This window comes from Carcharhinus amblyrhynchos, chromosome 8 (assembly GCF_965287045.1).
Source record: "Carcharhinus amblyrhynchos chromosome 8, sCarAmb.v2.hapA, whole genome shotgun sequence".
Lineage (NCBI taxonomy): Eukaryota > Metazoa > Chordata > Chondrichthyes > Carcharhiniformes > Carcharhinidae > Carcharhinus > Carcharhinus amblyrhynchos.
The window spans coordinates 91,987,814-92,003,573 of NC_137331.1; the positions used below are offsets into that span (position 1 = coordinate 91,987,814).

The 15,760-nt window shown below is 42.9% G+C and overlaps 1 protein-coding gene across 14 annotated transcripts in view; it reads right to left on the reverse strand.

The window, feature by feature from the left end:
* LOC145346767 (uncharacterized) overlaps positions 1–15,760 on the reverse strand; it is a 381,295-nt gene that overhangs the window by 109,999 nt on the left and 255,536 nt on the right. For 12 of the 14 annotated variants that reach the window (XM_080194470.1, XM_080194472.1, XM_080194471.1 and 9 more), the window contains one exon: positions 11,232–14,135. In XM_080194470.1, the coding sequence (XP_080050596.1) occupies positions 11,232–14,135 (2,904 nt within the window). The remainder of the gene's footprint in view (positions 1–11,231; positions 14,136–15,760) is intronic. The other 2 variants (XM_080194476.1, XM_080194468.1) reach the window with 2 other exon arrangements.

A 15,760-nucleotide genomic window follows, 5' to 3' on the forward strand; every position in this document is an offset into this window, starting at 1 on the left:
CCAATTAAAATTCTATACAGCTGCTACTTGACTTGTCAATTTTTAATACTCTATGCAAAGAACGATGTAGGCAACCATGCCATATGCTTTCTTGACCATTTATGTTGCCACTTTGAAGGAACTGTGGACCTGTAAACCAAGATCCCTTTGTACATTAATGCTTCTAATGGTTCTACCATTTACTGTGTACCTCTCTCTTGTATTAGATCTTCCAACATGCATCACTTTCACATTTGTCCAGGTTAAGTTCTGTTATATCTCCAACCTATTAATATCCTGCTATAGCCTGACAATCCTGCTCACCTTCCGCAGCTTCCCCAGTCTTTGTGTCATCCACAAACTTACTAATCTGACCACTTACATTTTCCTCCAAAACAGTATAACCAACAACAGCACTAATCTCTGGAACATCACGGATCACAGATCTTCAGTCAGAAAAAACACCTTTCCATTGCTACTATGCCTTCTATGACCAAGCCAGTTCTGTATCCAAAATATCAGTTCATTGTGGATTCCACGTGATTTCATCTTCTGCATCAGTCTGCCATGCGGGATCTTGTCAAAGGCCTTCCACTTAAATATCCACGGCCATGCCCTCAATCATCTTCATAACTTCCTCAAAAAACTCAATCAAGTTTGTGAGACATGGCCTCCCTTGCACAATGTCATGCTGCTTATTACTAATAAGTCCACATTTTTCCAAATGTGAGTAAATCCTGTCCCTAAGAATCTTCTCCAATAATTTCCCTACCACTAACACAAGGCTCAGTGGCCTGTAATTTCTCACATTATCCTTGTTGCCCCCCCCCCCTTAAACAAAGGAACAACATTGGCTATTCTCCAGTCCTCTGGGGCCTCTCCTGTGACTAAAGAGGACACAAAGGTTTCTTATAAGGCCCCAGCAATTTTCTCCTTCACCTAGTTCAGTATTCTGGAATAGATCCCACCAGGTCCTGGGGATTAGTCTACCTTAATGCTTTTCAAAACACCCAACACCATCTCTTTTTTATATCGACATGCTCTAGAATATTAACATGGCCTTCCTTTAACTTGTCATCTTTCTGATGATGCAAAGTATTCATTAAGGACTTCACCACTTCCTCTGCCCCACACAAATTCCCTCCTTTGTCTTTGAATAGATCTTCCCTGTTCCTAGTTACCCTATTGCACCTTATATAGGTATCAAAAGGCATTGGGATTTTACTTGATCCTATTTGCCAAGGATATTCATGGTCCCTTTTAGGCCTCCTAGCATCTTGTTCAAGTCCTTTCCTGCTTTCTTTATATTCTCTGAGGGCTCTGTCTCCTAAACCTCACATAAGCTCCTTTCTCTTTTCGACTAAAATCACAGTTTCTCTTGTCATCCAAGGTTCCCAAATCTTACAATCCTTATCCTTCATTTTCACAGAAACATGCTAGTCCTGAACTTTAGTCAGCTGACCTTTAAAAAGATTCCCATATGACAGAGGTGGATTTACCATCAAACAGCCACCCCCAATCCTACATTCAACAGTTTCTGCCTAATATTGTCACAGTTATCCTTCCCCCAATTTAGTACTTTCACTCAAGTACTCCTTTATCCTTACCCAAAACTAATTTAAAACTTATAGAATTGTGGTCACTATTCTGGAAATACTTCCCATTGAAACTTTGATCAGCTGGCCAGACTCATTCCCCAATACCAGGTCTAGTATGGCCCTTTCCCTAGTTGGACTATTCACATGCTACTTTGAGCAACCTGGACACATCTCACAAATTCCCCCTTATCCAGGTCCCTGGCACTAAGGGAGTCTGAGTAAATATAGAGGAAGTTAAAGATCCTCAAGTCAATTAAATTTTAGTTACTAAAGATGTAATTTGAAAAAATTTGAAAAAGTACCAATAGAATGTGGGAATCCAGTGATCAGACGCATAATCAGTGGGAGCTAACTGCCACTATTAAATAGCAGCTCTTGTATGTCATCTTTAACAATGAAAAAGCCATCACATACCTTGAAAAACAGGTATTTGCAATGAATTTATAGTATAAGTCCCATATTTTGTATGATACATACAACATGAAATTAATACCTTGTACACTGTTACAAACTGAAATCTGGTAGAGGTTCTGAAGGTCTATATACCATATAGGATAATGGATTCCTAATGAATTACAGGGTTTGAATCCGATTTGAGTTCAGAATGTATAATGGCTAGCATCTAATTGAGAGGTTCAGAAGGTTATTATAAAGAAAACGGTAAAAAGAGGAACAAAATCTAGAACTTCCAGAAACCAAATCCTTTCAAACAATTAAGTTCTGTTGCTTGCATTGGATTTTAAATACATTGAGATAATGAGAAAACTAGGACAGGAGCCAGATATCAACCTTACCTACATTACAACAGTAACTGCACTTCAATAATACTGCTTCATTGGCTCTGAAGTACTGTGGGGTGCCCTGAAGGTGCCAGCTATGGGGACAGCATGGTGGAGATGCTGGCGTTGGACTGGGGTAAACATAGTAAGAAGTCTGACAACACCAGGTTCAAGTCCAACCAATTTATTTGATAGTAAACTCTCAAGCTTTTGGAGGTTCCCCTCTTCATCAGGTGAATGGAGAGTTCTGGCCTCAGACAGTACATATAACAGCACAGACAGTTTACAGATTACTGATTAGAATGTGAATCTTTACACCGAACCTGCCATTCAAGTCTTAAAGTGGCTAACAATGTGAGTGGAAGGAGCACTGAGCACAGGTTAAAGAGATGTGTATTGTCTCCAGACAGTACAGTGAGGTTTTGCAAACCCAGGCAAGTCATGGGGGTTACAGATAGTGCGACATGAACCCAAGATCCCTGTTGAGACCGTCCTCATGTGTGCGGAACTTGGTTATCAGTTTCTGCTCAGCGACTCTGCGCTGTCATGTGTCGTGAAGGCCACCTTGGAGAATGCTTACCCGAAGGTCGGAGGCCGAGTGCCCGTGACCACTGAAGTGTTTGCCAACAGGAAGGGAACAGTCTTGCCTGGTGATTGTCGAGCGATGTTCATTCATCCATTGTCATAGCGTCTGCATGGTCTCCCCAGTGTACCGTGCTTCAGGGCATCCTTTCTTACAACGTATTAGGCAGACAACGTTGGCCGAGTTGCAAGAGTATGTACCGTGTACCTGGTGGATGGTATTCTCACGTGTGATGATGTCATCCATGTCGATGACCTGGCATGTCTTGCAGAGGTTGCTGTGGCAGGGTTGAGTGGTATTATGGTCACTGTTCTCCTGAAGGCTGGGTAGTTTGCTGCAAACAATGGTCTGTTTGAGGTTGTGTGGTTGTCTGAAGGCAGGAAGTGGGGGTGTGGAGATGACCTTGGCGAGATGTTCGCCTTCATCAATGATATGTTGAAGACTCCGGAGAAGATGTCGTAGCTTCTCCGCTCCGGGGAAATACTGGACGACGAAGGGTACTCTGTCCATTGTGTCCCATGTCTGTCTTCTGAGGAGGTCGGTGCGGTTTTTTGCTGTGGCGCATCGGAACTGATGATCGATGAGTCGAGTGCCATATCCTGTTCTTATGAGGGCATCTTTCAGCGTCTGGAGATGTCTGTCACGATCCTCCTCATCTGAGCAAATTCTGTGTATACGGAGGGCTTGTCCATTGGGGATGGCTTCTTTAATGTGTTTAGGGTGGAAGCTGGAGAAGTGGAGCATTGTGAGGTTGTCTGTGGGCTTGCAGTACAGTGAGGTGCTGAGGTGACCGTCCTTGATGGAGATGCGTGTGTCCAAGAATGCAACCAATTCTGGAGAATAGTCCATGGTGAGTCTGATGGTGGGGTGGAACTTGTTGATATCATCATATAGTTGTTTCAGTGATTGTTCACCATGAGTCTAAAGAGAGAAAATGTCATCGATGGATGGATGATTGGAGGATTGGAGGATAGCGAATGTTGTCCCATTGTTTAAGAAGGGGAACAGAGACTTTGCCGGGAATTATAGACCGGTGAGTCTTACTTCTGTTGTGGGCAAGGTTTTAGAAAAAATTATTAGGGATAGGATTTATAGTTATTTGGAGTGTAATGAATTGATTAGAAATAGTCAGCATGGTTTTGTAGCGGGTAGGTCGTGCCTTACTAACCTTATTGAGTTTTTTGAGAAGGTGACCAAAGAGGTGGATGGGGGTAAGGCAGTTGACGTGGTATACATGGATTTTAGTAAGGCGTTCGATAAGGTTCACCATGGTAGGCTTCTGCAGAAAATGCAGATGTATGGGATTGTGGGTAATCTAGGAAGTTGGATCAGGAATTGGCTATCAGATAGGAGACAGAGGGTGGTGGTGGATGGTAAATATTCATCATGGAGTGCAGTTACGAGTGGTGTGCCTCAGGGATCTGTTTTGGGGCCACTGTTGTTTGTAATTTTTATTAATGATCTGGATGAGGGTATAGTTGGGTGGATTAGTAAATTTGCTGATGACACCAAAGTTGGAGGTGTGGTAGATTGTGAGGAAGGGTGTCATAGTCTGCAGGGAGACTTAGATAGGTTGCAGAGCTGGGCCGAGAGGTGGCGGATGGAATTTAATGCGGAGAAGTGTGAGGTAATTCACTTTGGTAGGAGCAACAGATGTGTCGAGTATAGGGCTAACGGGAGGACTTTGAATAGTGTGGATGAACAGAGGGATCTAGGTGTGTGTGTACATAGATCCCTGAAAGTTGGGAATCAAGTAGATAAGGTTGTCAAGAAGGCGTACGGTGTCTTGGCGTTTATTGGTAGGGGGATTGAATTTAGGAGTCGCAGTGTAATGTTGCAACTGTACACTACTCTGGTGCGGCCGCACTTGGAGTACTGTGTGCAGTTCTGGTCCCCGCATTACAAGAAGGATGTGGAGGCGTTGGAGAGGGTGCAGAGGAGGTTTACTAGGATGTTGCCTGGTATGGTGGGGAGGTCCTATGAGGAGAGACTGAGGGATCTAGGGTTGTTTTCGTTGGAAAGAAGGCGGCTAAGAGGGGATCTTATTGAAACATATAAGATGATTAGAGGTTTAGATAGGGTGGATAGTGATAGCCTTTTTCCTCGGATGGAGAAAGCTAGCACGAGGGGGCATGGCTTTAAATTAAGGGGGGGTAGCTACAGGACGGATTGCAGGGGTAGGTTCTTTACCCAGCGGGTGGTGAGGGATTGGAATGCCCTGCCTGCTGCAGTTGTAAATGCGTCTAGTTTGGGGGCGTTTAAGAGATCTCTGGATAGGTTTATGGACGAAAAGGGATTGGTATAGGCTAGTGGGTCATTGTTTTTGTAACTGGTCGGCGCAACATCGTGGGCCGAAGGGCCTGTTCTGCGCTGTAATGTTCTATGTTCTATGTATCTAGTGTATAGCATCGGTTGAAGATGCATGGTGGCACAGTGGTTAGCACTGTTGCCTCGGTGCCAGGGACCTTGGTTTGATTCCTGGCTCGGGAGTTTGCACATTCTCCCTGCATCTACACGGTCTCCCTGTGTCCACATGGGTTTCCTCTGGGTGCTCTAGTTTCCTCCCACAGTCCAAAGATGTGCAGGTTAGGTGAATTGGCCATTCTAAACTCTCCCTCAGGCATACCAGAACAGGCGTGCCGGAGTATGATGACTAGGGGATTTTTACAGTGCATTTATCGCAAGTAGAGAACAGGGGAGATTAGGTCATTGTAATATTTTTAAGACCAAGTTAGTTAGTCCTGATTAACAAGGGTATGGGATTAGACAGGAAAGTGAAGTTGAGACCTCAATCCAATTGGCCATGATCTTATCCAATGGCGGAGCAGGTTCAAGGAGCTGAATGACCTACAGCTGCTCCCAATTTGTGTGTTTGTCCGCCCCACTTCCAGGCTCTTTCTCTAGAGCCATGCAAATTCTCTCCTCATGTACATATCCGTTGCCTTTTTAGTGTTGAGCCAAATTGCATCACTCTTACAATCAGGGATGAACTGACTGAAACAATTTGCTGCAATTTTTTTTAAAAATTCTTCTCACTCCTATGCTTGTAACTAATAAATAAACTTAAATCTAAACGCAAAGTTCTTCTCATTCTCTCTTTTATAATTAAGCAACAGTATTTAGTTCAGTCTAATTACCAGGATATTTTTCCTAAAATGTCAGCATAAATATAGACAAGACTATTTGGGGATTGATATTACCAAAATACACATTACTCAAGGAAAGTTACTGAAGGCATTTCTTTCCAATACACCCACCCTGAAAATATGTTTGTTTCAGCAACTCAATATTACTGCTCCCCTATATTTCAGAATTTAGTTTTGAATGTAATGATTTTAAATAAAAATTTTTTCAGTTACTTTTACATCAAAATGTATTATCCAAAATATACAAGTGTTTTCAGAAAATTCCAAAGTTATATATACACAACAGAAAACTGAAGGAGATCAGTAAGCTGGCATTCACTGTGACCCATTTGCTTATTTGTTATTCAAACAGTAAACAAAGCCACTTAATATTCTGAACACTGAGGATGGCACGAACTGTAGTGAATGACGGCAGGGGGAGAAAAACATCTGTTGTCACTAGACTTCACAGAAAAACAGATAAAATAAGCTGGGGATCAAACTCACCAAGGAGGCTGAAGTATTGGTGAGGAAATCTCTTCCCTGTGCATCATAGGCTTTCAAACAAGGACATCAGGTTTCTCCTACCTGACCCGTGCCGAATATGTCACACATCAACTGGCATGTCCGGATAATTGTATTCCATACTTCCAACTTTTAAGCACTCAGTAACTTAGTGACACTATTAATGTGAAGTTTAGGAAGTTCAACCTCATTTTTGAGCATCAGACCCAGAAAAGCATATACTTCCAAGGGAAAAAACGCTGTGCGGAAATGTGTGACCAGAGCATAGGAGTGAGGAGAATTTTTAAAAATTGCAGCAAATTGTTAGAGTCAGTTCGTTCCTGATTGTAAGGGTGCAATTTGGTTTGACGCTAAAAAGGACAATGAATATATGCGAACAGAGAATTTGTATGGCTCTAGGGAAAAAGCCAGGAAGTGGGATGGACAAACATACGAATTGGGAGCAGCTGTAGGCCATTCAGTTCCTTAACCTGCTCAGCCATTTGATAAGATCATGGCCAATCGGACTGTGGTCTCAATTTCGTTTTCCTGTCTAGCCCCGATACCCTTATTAATGACTCTATCTAACTTGGCCTTAAAAATATTCAATAGCCTAATCTACCCTGCTCTCTAGGTTAATCAGATAGTTCTTTAAAAAGCTGGGACAGATTCTGTATTGTGAGATTGTATAAATAAAAGGGCATCTCCAAGAATGATGATATTTTCATGGGGTCCCACAATTTAAAACCCACTATTACACATCATTCTACTAAGCCCACTTCTTTTATTCAAGCGCAGGATACAAGACAAACTAGTTAACAGGTACCAAAAAAAAAATATATTACATATTGCCTTAAGGGTGCCTTCACGCATTGTTTTATCCTCAACCACCGCATTTCCAAATGCTTTCAGTGATTAAATCAGATTTTATCCTTCATGACCATTTCATGAGCAACCTGCAGTCCTTTTGTAATGAATTTTAAACTAAATACGTAAGAAAAACTCAAAGTTGAGAAAATGCCATTGTGCCTATTAAAGTCACCCCTTGAGCATGTGAAAAACAGTGAGGTACACAATTCAAATCTCTTCTAGTGCCATGAAAGGAAATACTCAAAATGGCAAATACCAAGTCACATCCCTGGGGTGGATTGGAAGGTGCCTAGAGCTGGGGGTTCGGACGGGGAGCAATTTGTAAATTGTGTACTGAAAGGGTCCTCGGAGCAGTATGTAGCTAGCCCGACTAGACAGGGGGCGATACTGGATTTAGTTCTGGGTAATGAGCCAGGTCAGGTGGTTGAGTTGCAGCAGGTGAACATGTGGCTAACAGTGACCATAATTCTGTCTACTTTAGGATATTAATGGAAAAAGGGGAGGGTGCTAAATTGGGGGAAGGTTAGCTACAGCCAGATAAGGCAGGAACTTAGGGATACTGATTGGGAGAGGTTGTTTGAGGGTAAGTCCACGTTTGGCATGTGGGAGTCTTTCAAGGGAAAACTGAAAAGGTAGCAGGGAAGACATGTGCCAGTTAAGAGCTGTGAATTACTAGGGATATTGAGGAATTGGTCAGGAAGAAATGAGAGGCATATGTTATGTCTAAGCAACTGGGAACGGAGAGAGCGTTGGAGGAATACAGAGAGAGTAGGAGGGAGCTCAAACGGGGAGTTAGAAGGGCAAAAAGGGGGCATGAAATGGCTTTGGCAGACAGGATTAAGGAAAATCCTATGTTAGGAATAAAAGGGTGGTTAAAGAAAAATTTGGTCCTCTTAGGGATTGGGGGGGGGGGGGGGGGGGGGGGGGGGGGGGGGGGGGGGGCGGCGGCGGTGGGGGAGATCTGTGCTTAGAGTCCGAGGGAATGGGGGAGATCCTGAATGAATACTTTGCGTCAATATTCACGAAGGAGAGGGGCTTGATGCCCGGTACTGTCTTGGAGGGAGCTGTAGACCAGTTGAAGGAAATATCCATTACGAGGGAAGAAGTGTTAGGGTTTTTAGGTAACATTAAAACTGATAAATCTCCGGGGCCTGATGGCATTTATCCTAGGCTGCTTAGGGAGGCGAGAGATGAAATTGCTAGGCCTCTGACGCAAATCTTTGTCTCTTCTTTGGACACAGGTGAAGTCCCCAGAGGACTGGAGGATAGCGAACACGGTACCGTTGTTTAAAAAGGGTAGTAGGGATAACCCTGGTAATTATAGGCCAGTGAGTTTGACGTCAGTGGTAGGGAAGTTGTTGGAGAAGATTCTTAGAGATAGGATGTATACGCATTTAGAGCGTTGCGATCTGATTAGGGATACGCAGCATGGCTTTGTTAAGGGGAAGTCGTGCGGGATGAGCGGGATGGAGATGGAGAGATATAGGAGACTGTTTTAAATAAGGATCAAGAGCCTTGGGATGTCCCTGGGAATCAACTGATTCCTATGGACCTTCCAACATATTTTCTGGCTCACTTGTTTTACTTATGAGCTTCTGCGGATTCCCTTGAATGTTTGCATAAGATATGCACGTTATTGATGTTTTTCTCTTTTAACCCACAGGCGCTTCGGTCCACCTTGTTGTCCAACAAGGGGCATACACGTGGTGGGTCGTACGATGTTCTATTGTTCTATGTCTCTCTTGGATGTTTCGAGAGTAGCCTAGTGCTTCACGTCGTAGTGTACGCTTAAACTGGACCAGCAGATGGGCACCACAACAGCTCAGTGACTATCACTGTTTGCTGTGCAGGTACATGGATTTGGGCCAGTGTCTGTGGGAGTTTGCGCATTCTCCCCATGCTTGCGTGGATTTTCTCTGGGTGCTCCGGTTTCTTCCCATATCCCAAAGATGTGCTCTTAGGCTGATTGGTGTAACAAATTGTCCCTAAATTAGTCTCCCCTCAATCTGGAGTGCCATAAGCATAGGCAAGGGTCATGGGTGGAAGAGGGGACTCACAACGTTGAGATGGCAGCACGGGCTCGTTGGGCTGAAGGGCCTGTTTCCCGTGCTGTGTTGTTCTTTGTAAGCACCTCAGCCACAAGAGATCCATTAAACATAGCCTATGTTAAGGAAGGGTTATGACATGAAAGATGCCCCTTGACATAATCACTGAGTATTTCTCAGCTTTGGTTCTGGCAAGTGATCAGAACGCCATAGTGAGCTGGAATTTGCACCACCCAGATACAACATTTTATCTTAAAAGGTCAACTCAGTGGCAAATGTGACTGATTCATCCAAAATCTAAATAGTTACCATACCCAAGAAAAATTCTTAAAATGGCTATCAACTCTTTGTAGCCAAATTACCTTTTGAATCGAATCCAATTTTTTTGTTATTAGATGTTTGTAAAACCTTGCTATGTCCCAAAGATCTTTATAATATTCAAACCGTTATTTAAGTTGCTTTAACCTGGACTGGTTATTTTTCAAGAGAGATAGACGAACATAAATGCCCAGGTATTCATTCACCAGAGGTCAACACTAAGTAATATGCTGAATTCACCAGATACCATCAGCTTGTTGAACTTCAGTCAATTGTTTGTTTGAGCAATTCACTTGGCACCTCAGGGAACATAGATTGCCAAACTCAACACCACATTTTAGGCTTTTTCCATCATACAAAACAAGCAGTAAGAAGTGTAATCCAAAACTAATCCTGCTCCCCTGCTCCTTCCCCATAATTCCATATCTTCCTCTGATTCAAACACTTATCCAACTTTACTTACAAAGCCCCTGCTGCAAATGTTCCAAGAATCTGCAACTTGTCTAATCCCTCTTGTCTCCATGTGACAACTTTGAAATTATGACTCTTGTTACTTGCTCTTCAGTGAGTGAATGAATGAGTCACCATGATTAGGAAGTCATTGTTGAACCATGGCTTGCTAACCTAAACTCTGTACAGATTTTGGCTTATGTAAGACTTTGCTAAGGGAAATGGCTTTGTGTAGTGAACATCAAACACGTATTGTGGAAGAGCCCAGCAATAATTACGTCCATTATCTTGATTAACAATTAAAATTTTCATGAAATAATCTTTGTATCAAACAACAGTCTGCATTGTCTGCTAATATTTCATTTAGTTACGTTTCATCTTTCCTTCATTGACGTGCCAAGACATTACTATACTAATACATGCAAATTTGCAAGTATTTGCTCGTCAGAAATTCTAACTCCCCATCAAGGAAAGGTGCCTGCATCATGGCACACAAGTATGGTTGCACTGTGTTCACAAATACCAGTTTTCGGGATGATTTTCCATTTTGGAAAACAGACAATTTTAGTTTTCAATATTCAGGTATATAACATTCAGCTTAACATTAGCACTTACCTTTCTTACTCTTCTGTTCCTCCTCCCTCCAACAAAAAATGAATTTAACACCACCACCTCACCAACTGTTTATAATTTTTAAAACCAACCAACTGCCATGCAGTGGGTTAGAAAGATATTCAGAAGGCACAAGCTGCTAGTTTCAGCCAATAGAATCTTGTGGTTAGTAAGCAACAGATTAGTTATAAATTCTAGAGAAATTGTGCATGCAAAATGATGGATGCTTTAGTGAACCAAAAGGCAGACATCATGCTGTGCCAATCCAGTCAGTTCAAACTCCTGAGCCAGGATTATGTAAGTTGAAGCATGTGAGGGGGTGGGTGGAGGGGTAGTGGGATAGCACTCTTATCATTCGTGGAACACACCTTCATCTTGACGAGGAATCTCATCCAGATTTCCCTGTTGATCAGGCAGTGCATTTACTCCACCAATCTTCTCTTGTTCAAGAGGTTTAGCATCTCTCTGTCGTTGATTTGGGATCTTCATAACCTTTGGTTGCATTGAGGTCTTTAGGGCCCTGTCTTTAGGGTGTTCAGGAGACATTTTTGTTCCAGCCTCTCTTTGTGAAGTACCTTTAGTGAATCCTCGTTTTGGGAGGAGTTTTGTTCCGGTATCTTTCCTCAGGGGTGCCTTTGAGTCTATTCCCTCATCATCCATCAATTTCGGTACTTCGTGTTTCAGAGAAGGCTGAGTGACTTGGTCAATGCACTCTGGAAAAATGAGTTCATCTTGACATTCCAGAGTACTCTCCACCATCTCCTTCACCTCAAATGTTTGCTGTGACTCAGCAGCAATAGTTTCCACATTCTGACATTCAAAAGAACTCTCCACCATCTCATTCATCTCAGGAGTTTTCTGCAATTCAGGTGAAACATTTTCCATGTTCGGACATTCCAGAGTACTCTCCACCATCTCCTTCACCTCAGATGTTTGCTGTGACTCCAGGGGAACAGTCTCCATGTTCTGACATTCCAAAGTACTCTCCACCATCTCCTTCACCTCAGATGTTTGCTGTGACTCCAGGGGAACAGTCTCCATGTTCGGACATTCCAGAGTACTCTCCACCATCTCCTTCACCTCAGATGTTTGCTGTGACTCCAGGGGAACAGTCTCCATGTTCTGACATTCCAAAGTACTCTCCACCATCTCCTTCACCTCAGATGTTTGCTGTGACTCCAGGGGAACAGTCTCCATGTTCTGACACTCCAAAGTACTCTCCACCATCTCCTTTACCTCAGGTGTTTGCTGCGACTCAGGGGGAATAGTTTCCATGTTCTGACATTCAAACGGACTCTCCACCTCACTCAGCTCAGGCATTTGCAGTGATTCAGCGGGGGCCATTTCTCTGTTCTGACATTCTGAAGGACTCCCCACCATCTCATTCAACTCACACATTTGTGGATCAGTAGAAGAAATTTCTGTGTTCCAACATTCCAGGGGACTCTCCATCATCCCCTTCATCTCAGACTGTTGTGACTCAGGGGGCACAGATTCTCTGTTCCAACAGAGCAGACTCTCACCCAAAACTTCTACCTCTGACTTCTGTTCTTCAATGGTGGCAATTTTGTTATAGCAATGCTCTAGAGGAATATCGATTATCCCTTTCACTTCAAAAACGTCTAACTCAGGGGAAGCTGTTTTTGTACTCATTTGCTCCAGAGGGGTCTCTGCCAAAACTTTCATCTCAGATATTTGCTCTGATCCAAGTGAACCTGTTTCACTACTCACATGATCCAGAGGAATCTGTGCTATCTCCTTTACCTCAGGTATTTGGTTTGATTCAGAGGGAGTACCTTTACTATCCACAAGTTTTAGAGGGACCTCTATCATCTCCTTCACATCAGACGTTTGCCCTGATTGATGGAGAGAAGTTTGTCTATCCATATGTTCTGGAGAAGGTTTATCTATCTCTTTCACCTCCAGTACTTTCTTTGCTTCAAGGGGTGAAGTTTCTTTACCTACATTTTCTGTAAGGGTCTCTGCCATTTCTTTTATCTCAAATGTTTTCAGCAACTCAGAGGAAGGATTTTCTCCACCTCCATGTTTCAGAGGGGTCTGTCCTACCTCTTTCGCCTCAAGAAGTGTCTGTGACCCAGGGGCAGCAATTTCTCTACCCAAATGTCCTTCCATTTCATTCACCTCAGATACCTGCTTTGAACCAGAAGCAGATTCTCTACCTAAATGTTCCAGAAAAGGCCCTTTCATCTCCATTCTAGATACTTCCTCTGACTCAGGGCGAGTATATTCTTTACCATCATTTTCCAGAGAAATCAGAGGGGCTACCTTGTTTATTTGAGATTTCTTCTGTGATTTAGGAGGAGTAATTTTGCCAGCCCATTGTTCTAGAGGGGGCTCCATTACCTCTCCCAACTTAGATGTTTGGAGGGACTCTGAAGTGGTAATTTCTCTGTTCCAACAATCCAGAGGATTCTCTGTCTGTTCCACTTTTGAGATCGTCTCCATCTGTGACTGGCTGTCTGCACGAGTTGCCTCTCTTGTCTGGCTTCCTACAACAACCTCTGATTCGTTCATTAAAGCAGCTTTAGTTTTGTGCAGTGGAGGATGTGCTGTTTCATTCTCTGAAATTCCAGGTGCCCAAACACTACTTTGACTTGGTATGCTATCCACCTGCTGTGCTTTTATTTGCACCCCTGATGCCTCCTTACATGCCCCCTCAGTGCTCAAGATATTTTCCTTGTGCTCCCATGTTCCTTCTTGTCGCTGGTCAAAAACAATTGCTTGGACCTCTTTAGCTTTAGCCTGTATATCCACTGCAGGAAGTTGGGCTCCTTTTGGATGTGAACGTTTTTTCTTTTTCTTTTTCTTCTCCACAGCCACTTTTGCTACAGGTGCTTCTATCGAGTGTGCAATTTCCTTAACCTCCTCTGCAAGCTTACCTTTCCTAGGGGCTCGTTCCAAAGCTGCAGCTTCTGTAAGTGGGACAGCAACACTCTTGGCGCTTGTGATGTTGTGGGTAAGCTCCATGTTGCCCACTGACAAGTTAAAGTTCCCGCAGGCTGGTGGGACTGGTTCAGTGGACGCAGGAATTCCTGCATCACAGGCCAAGTTCTCCAATTGGGGGCTGCTTGGTGAGGATTTTGTTGGTGTTTGCAGTAAAGCATCAACTGCAATAGTGGTCTTCGTCATGTCTGAAATTAGCAAGTGATCATCCATTAAGCCATCATTACTCAAAGTTGGGTCACAACGGTCTACAGGATGAAAAGATGTCTGAACTTGATTCGGGCTGATGAATGGCACACCAAATTCTTCTATAGGCAAGGAAAAATAACAGCTAAATACAACAAAGTTATCAACTCTCAAAACACAAACGTATTCTGCACTTCAATTTTTGCTATCTTATCAGTATGTGGGGGGAACACTTACATAATTATAAAAATATAAACATAATACCCACGTAATAGAGACATTTATTACTGTAGCATTAAGTCACACAGAGCAGTGAGGCCTAGGTTCAATCCTTAGTCAGTAGCTAGTCTCTAGTTTCAGTACTTGAGCTGAGGAAGTGATCAACAGAATGCTCTAATCATTGGACCCCAGTTGAAGATGATAGAAGGTTTTGCTTTGTCTGCAATTGTCTCCCACACTTAGTCACTTGAGCTACCAAAGAGCAACCAATATCCATGGAACTGCATTCCCAAAACAGTCTTATACACCCTCAAGAGCAGAGGGGGAAAACGCAATTTTGCACTGGGGAAAATCTTGCATCCAGCCTTTTCAGGACTAAATTGCACAATTCCCTGTAAAGATTTTTGCATGGCTGCACGTGCATGGTAACTTAAAAGGAGCCTATTTGTACATGACCGTCGCAGGAACTTTCAAGTTGCTTGCAGCTCACCAGCCTAGAGGGAACATTTTGCCCCCTTCTGCATAGAATTTATTTGTATATTTTGTGTAAGACATACAGAAAACAGTATTTCAGAACATAACTGCACACCAGCATCTCCATGCTGTTTGGTTCAGTTAGTACAATTTCCATGACATCAGTCAGAAACTTTGGGTGGAATGAGGGAAGGCTTCCTGCACCTCAACATCAATAAGAAGTCTCACAACACCAGATTAAAGTCCAACAGGTTTATTTGGTGGTAAACGCCACAAGCTTTCGGGGATCTGCCCCTTCGTCAGGTGAGTAGAGAGTTCCCACAAAGGGGCAGAGCCCCGAAAGCTTGTGGTGTTTACTACCAAATAAACCTGTTGGACTTTAACCTGATGTTGAGAGATTTCTTACTGTGTTTACGCCAGTCCAATGCCGTCATCTCCACACCTCAACATCAACTCCAGGGGTGAGAGAGATGAAGAAAAAAATGATCAACGCACTAAAATTATATGTCAAGGCTTTATTGTGTACGGGTTCTTGAAAAAAGACCTGATTAATCCAGGTAGCTAATAGACTGGTTAGTTAAACATCTGTGGTAGAAAAAATTTAAGTGTCTTTGATTATGGATGAAATCCCAAGTAACCAGCACACATTTCAAAAAGAACTGGCACTTGTATGTCATCTTCACAACATTAAAATATCCCGAAGCATTTTGCAGTTAAGTAAATACCTTTGAATTGTTACCACTTGTGTTGAAGGGAATGCTGCAGCCAATCAGCAAGATCCAACAAACAAGAATCGCATTAATGATCAGAGCATCTGTTTTAAATGTTGGCTGTGGGATAACTGTGGTGAAGACACCAAGGAAGTGAATCTATCACTAAAGATAAGAGTGACTAGGCACTTGAGGAAATATAAACTAAATCGGAGACATCCAACCATGCTTGGCTTATCCAAATTTTTTTAAAAAGAGGGCACCAATACGGGCAACAGCAGAATATTTAGTCATTATCCAGGCGGAATAAGGTTCCACACAAAGTGTTCTTGGCAAAAGTGAAA